The sequence below is a fragment of the Octodon degus genome, unplaced genomic scaffold (assembly GCF_000260255.1).
Source record: "Octodon degus isolate 3935 unplaced genomic scaffold, OctDeg1.0 scaffold00246, whole genome shotgun sequence".
NCBI lineage: Eukaryota > Metazoa > Chordata > Mammalia > Rodentia > Octodontidae > Octodon > Octodon degus.
Genome location: NW_004524822.1, coordinates 1016896 through 1022895, shown reverse-complemented (window position 1 = coordinate 1022895; position 6000 = coordinate 1016896). Strand labels below are relative to the sequence as shown.

Sequence of the window (6000 nt, the reverse complement as noted above, 5' to 3'; positions counted from 1 at the left end):
ATTAGAATATATTTTAAAAATAGGCATAAAGAATTATATATTTCTTATGTTTACACATAAGTCCAAAAATCTCACCATATACAACCTTGCCAGTGAAAGTGGACAAACTCAAGAGAATAAAAAGCACATAGCCTGGGGGGGGGGAAGAAGAATGTCTATATTGTCAAAAAACTTGATTGTATACACAGAAAATTCTCAGCAACTTAGAAATATGCTACTAAAATGGACAGATTAATCTTCCAACGTCACAGGGTACATGGTCAAGACTAAAAATAATAAGTAAATAAAATTAATAAACCATATATCCATCTGTAAGAGAATGGAAAAAACCCAGTTATATACATACACAGACTAATCAAAAGAGGAATTTCATTTCTTAAAAAAGCTATTAGCACCCGTTTGCAATGCGTAATGATCACATTCATCATGGGGAATTTCTGATCCTTCTTCCTCTCCCCATTTATAAAATGTCTTTTTCCATTATTTTTCTTTAAATTGCTTTTCCCTTCCTCCCCTTCCCCAGGATGAACAAGGTAAGAGACAGTTTTAAAGACACATCTAGTCACATGAATAAATCTCAAAAAATTGGTTTCTTATTCATGGATTCAAGCAATTAATGGATTGAAAAATTCAAAAAAATATGGTGTCTGTATTGTGTATGGACAAATTTGTTTTCCTGTCATCATTCCCTTAAAAATGTACTATAAAAACTTGTGATATGTCATTAAAAAAAAAAAAGTGGGGAACGGAAATGCGATGAAAGACAAAGAGCTGGTCTCCTGCATCTGCTTCCCTACATTTCCCAGAATCTCTGCAGCGCCCGCACCTCCGCTAGGAGGCGCAGTTTCCTCTGGTTCAGTGAGCAAGAGACTTGGGGTAAGAACTCATACGCGCGGGCTGTCACTGAGCAGGTTGTGGGGTCTACTGTTTATTTTGGCGGTTGTCTCATGTAAGAGGAGGCGGCTTTATGCTCTGTGTGGGGGAAAGCAGGGCTATTCTTAGGCGCAGCAGGGGCAGCAGCTGTAGAAACCACTTTCCAGGGCTATTAATATCCGGGACTAGAAAGGTAATCTGGAGAAAGGCCCTGTAATGAGACGCTTAGTCAGGACGGCCACTCATTCGCAGCATCCCTCAGGAAGCAAAGGCCCTTTGTGCTGGCTTATGAATCATGGCTATTTGATCTGCGGTTACATTATAGTGACTAAGATGAGGTCACTTATTAAGCCTCTTATTTTTAAGGACCAAAGTCTACGCTTGACCCAAGAGTTCTTAAGGTGAAAGGGCAGGAAGTCACATGCAGCGCCTCACAAAAAGAATAGTGTCTCCGAAGCCTGCTTGTGATTAAATGGCACACAGTGTTCCTTTGGAGACTCTGCTAATTAATTGCCATCACATACTCCGCACACATAAGTTTTAGGAAAGATTCCCCTGGTGGACAGACATAAAGAGAAGGCAGTCTTCAGAGGTAACCCATGTGGGAGTCCTTCAGATTCAACCCAGAGCCATTTGGAACATTTTCGAGTAACATCAACTGCATTCTGAAGTTGTTTTTGAAAGCCCTACTCTTATGTACTGACAAGAACTTTCCTCAGAAAAATCACAAATGATCTTCAGAAACGGTGCCTATAATTTTGGAAACTGGTCAAATATTGAAATAATTTCTATGAACTGATAAAGATTTGTCTCTTAAAAGTTTGCCAGCAGAAATATTGTAAGTGCCACATACCAAAACCATGCCATCTCATAAAGAGTATTTGAAGACTAAAAAACAAAACCCACAAAGATGTACTATTGGAATTCATGGTAGTCCTATATAGCATTATTAAAAACTCATGAAATGGGAGAACACCCCAAACTTCGAGCTAATCACCTTATTTTACTAAGATCATCACACACGAGAACCTCAGAACAATGCCAGTGTGCACAGCAATATTTAGGAACAGGACTGTTAGAAGATAAGCCATGGACATACATGGAAACTGCCAAGAAAAATAAGCTGCCAACAATCTGGCCAAACCTCGGAAAATTCCTGAGTCAGCACTGATAGATAGTATTTACCCAAATATCAAGTAAGATTTACAAATAGGATTAAGGAAGCTCTAGAAGTGCTCCGACTCCATCTCCTGATGCCCAGCTCTGCGGGCCACTGGGGGCTGCTGATCAGGGTGGCTCATGCTGCTGGGTCACTGTCACCTTCATGGTGGCTTCTCCACCTGGCTTTATCACGCCTGGAAGTGGAAGATGATGGAGCCTCGACCTCCAGGGAGCCAATGAACCACTTGCATAAAAGAGACAGCAAACATCACACTTTATACGCCACAAACCTATTTGCCGAACCTGTGCACTAACGCTTTTAAGGCAGCAAAAGGCCCACAGTGAAGAAAGCACTGCAAATCATCTGCATCTGAGATGTCCATGGAAGTGCATGCCTGTAATCCTCCTAACTGGTAGGCTGAGGCAGGACTATGGGAAGGGTGAGTCCAGCCTGGGCAATTTAGCCATGTAATAAGACCCTGTCTCAAAATAAAAGAAGGGCTAAGATGTAGCTCAGTGTAAAGGCCCTGAGCTCAATCCTCAGCACCACAGAAAAATAAACACAAATCAGGGGCCAGGGAGATGGCTCAGTAGAATAAGTGCTTCCCTGGCAAGTGCACCACCAGTCCTTACAGGGTCAGTATTTTGAGCACTGCAACAAACTGTTTTCTTAAAAGGACTACTTTTACCTGTTGAGTATAGCGATCTATTTTGGTTTGTGCCTCAGGAGAGAGTTCAATATCCTTGGCTCCATAGACAGCCTGGGCGATGGTTCTTATCTTTTCCACAATTGGAAGCTGGAGAAACACAAAAGATAACAAACCTGTCAAGTGGAATTTGGTTAAAGAACTAGGGCAATATTTAGTGGGAGTTTAGATATTGGCTTTAAATTCCCTCCTGAGTCCCCAGCAACTACAGCTTAAATAACAAAAGTAGGGGGCCGGGGAAATAGCTCAGTAGAATAAGCGCTTGCTTGGCAAGCACAGGGTCCTGAGTTCAATCCCCAGTACCACACACAAAAAAAACCCCCCAAACCAAACCAAAACAAAACCCATGTAGGCAAGGTGGGAGGAATCATCTCTAAGGACCATGTGTTTCCTAAGCAGGGGAAGAGCTAGGCTCAAGGGTGACCTCCTCCCCCACCGTGTGGCCATTCCAGTCCCCAGGGGCTCTGCAGCAAGGCTCAGGGGTGGCTGTGGGGTGGGAGGGCAGAGGGAGAACCCAGGGCCTGCCCGTATCCTGCTAAGCCGTCTATGAGTCGATTGCGTGTCCTCTTCCCTAGGCCGGGGTGTGACTACAGAACACCACCTCTCTGCACACAGTGAAGCCATGTGCAAAGGTATAGGCCACATGGTGCTGCTCCAGCTGTCAGCAAGACTGTTACACTGGGCTGGCTGGAGGACTGGGCTTTCTCTGGAAGTACTTGAGAAAATGGGTATCACCGATCCTGACCTAGTTAATGAAGAGAAAGGACTCTTTACTGTAATGAAAAATTCATGTTGGAACAGGGGGCTGGGGAGATAGCTCAGTAGAATTGGCACTTGCCTGGCAAGTGCAAGGCCTAAGTTCAATCCCCAGTTCCACAAAAAAAAAAAAAAAAAAAAAGTATAATAGATATTGTAAAATTAGAAAAAAAACTTCAAAAAAAATTTCACATGGGAACAAAAGGCTAACAGATCACTAACAAAGGGATTATTAGGAATGAGAATCTCACTTCTTTGTTCTTCGTTTTAAATGTGTAAAGTTTTTTTCACAATCACCTTTCTCTTTCAATTTTTATTAGTGCATGTTGGCAGTACAGTATGACCGCATGCCTTGTTCGGAACTGCGACACGGCTGTGACACATCCCAACTTTTTTTGCACCCCTTCCCCATCTCTTGATGCCATTCCTGTGTGCAAAAGATCCATCTCCCTGTGTTCCATTCTTTATCATTCATTTTTCTCTTTATTTATATTTTGGATTTCTCGATATATAACCATGTGATATTTAAGTTTGTGTGTCTGATTTATTTCACTTAACACTGTGGTTTCGAAGTGCACCCACTTTCCTACAAATGCCTTGAGTTTATCCTTCTTTATGACCGAGTGCCACCCCATTGTACGTAAATACGTTTTCTTCATCTCCTGATGGTCACACAGGCTACATCTAAGACTTAGCTAGGATGAGTCACACTGCTACAAGCGCGGCTACGTAGCACTGTAGCCTGGTCTTTACATCTTTTGGGAAGATACCTAGAAGAGGAATATTTGGGTCAAATGGAATTTCCACATTTAGTTTTTTGAGGAATCTCAATACTTATTTCCATAATAGCTGTACGAGTTAAACGTTGAAAAAAAAATTCATCTATCTATCTTTTTTTTTTTTTTTTTGTCCTGACAGGATCTCATTGTGTAGTTCACACTGGACTTGCACTCCGTTATATAGTCCAGGCTGGCTTTGAACTTGAGGTGATCCTACTGCCCCAGCCTCCCAAGTGCTGGGATTATAGGCATGTGATTATATCCTACTCTAAACATGAAAATGCTTTAAGAAATATATTTTTATTTAGAAATTTAATTGTTCAGGGCTGGCCAGATTGCTCAGCAGAGTAAAATGCCTGCTTAGGCAGAGTGCAGCAGATGGGGTGCAATCCCCTGTGTGCCATGCAGGCCCTGCCCATGGGGCGAGATGCAATTGAGACTGGGCATGGTGGCGCATGCCTGTAATCCCAGCGCTTGGGAGGCTGAAAACAGGAGAATCATCACTAGTTGGATCTACATAGTGAGACCCTGTAGACCCTGCCTTAAATACAGAAAAAAAAAACAACTGTTCAAAAATTAATCACAGTAAACTACATGTAACATATAAAATGTGACCGAAATATATGGTGAAAGCTTAAATGAAATTTTTTAATATAGAAAAAAACACAATACCATTAATCCACCTCAAACTACTCTCTCTCTTGCTTTGGATACGCTTGTTCCTTAATGAGGTGGCTCCTAAGTCCTTTTGCCTTCTTACAATCTGTAATCAAAACCAGGGCGTGTGCTGCTGCCAAGTGCCATCCAGCAGAAGGCAGGCTTGCAAAACACGACGGGGTGTCCTCGCCCCCCTCATTCCCTAGGTCTGGCACTGTGCAACTTCTCCTTTTCCCCCAAGTCAGAACCACCACAAAAGTCATTTTGAATTGATTTAGTGCATCGAGGCATCCACAACAGTGCAACTAACGACATCCAGGGAAGAGGGCTTCCAGAGCTGCCTCAGAAAGTGGAAAGGATGATGGGACAAGTTACGTCTGATAATTTTAAAGGGGAGTAACGGTGAGGTGTCCTTTATTATAGTAACTTTTTTTTTTCTTTTTAAAAATTTATTTATTTATTTAGCTACAGGGTCTCACTACACAGTTCAGACTTGTAGTGATTTTCCTAGACTTCCTACTGCTGGGATTACAGTGTATGCCACCATGCATGTTTCCAGAGCCAGCACAGCATGCCTAGGGTTCTGGGGCCAGCAAGGCATGTGGTACTGGGGTGGGACAGGTGGGGCACGTCATCCCAAGGTAGGGCAGCTGGGGCAGGTCTCAAGGTGGCTTGCTAGCAGGGCCTTTCTGATCTTATATGTGTGCTTCCATGTTATAGTAACTTTTAAAGTAAACACTCACCATATCTTTTGATCAGCCCTCTGTAATTTACCATTTAACAGTTTCAGGACTGCCAAGTACAACACAATACCACCAATGGCATGCCACTAATCCCCAGGATTCTTTTCACCTAGTGAAACTGAAACTGTACCCACCCACTAAATAGCACCTGTCCCCAGCCCCCGGTAATCACCGTAATCACTGTCTGTCTCTGTGGATCTGAGTACTCTCGGGATCCCCATATTAGGGAGTCCTGTGTACCTTTCATTTATTTACTTCTTTATTTGGTATAAGGTCTCACTACAAGCTTGGACTCGTTGTGATCCTGCTGTTTTCAGCCTCCCC

At 42.7% G+C, this 6000-nt stretch overlaps 1 protein-coding gene across 1 annotated transcript in view; it reads right to left on the bottom strand.

Annotated features, from left to right (window-relative positions):
* The window catches only part of Mthfd1l (methylenetetrahydrofolate dehydrogenase (NADP+ dependent) 1 like), a 222858-nt gene that overhangs the window by 61896 nt on the left and 154962 nt on the right, over positions 1–6000 (bottom strand). The window contains exon 25 of the mRNA XM_004645991.2: positions 2724–2831. Coding sequence (XP_004646048.1) covers positions 2724–2831 — 108 coding nt within the window. The remainder of the gene's footprint in view (positions 1–2723; positions 2832–6000) is intronic.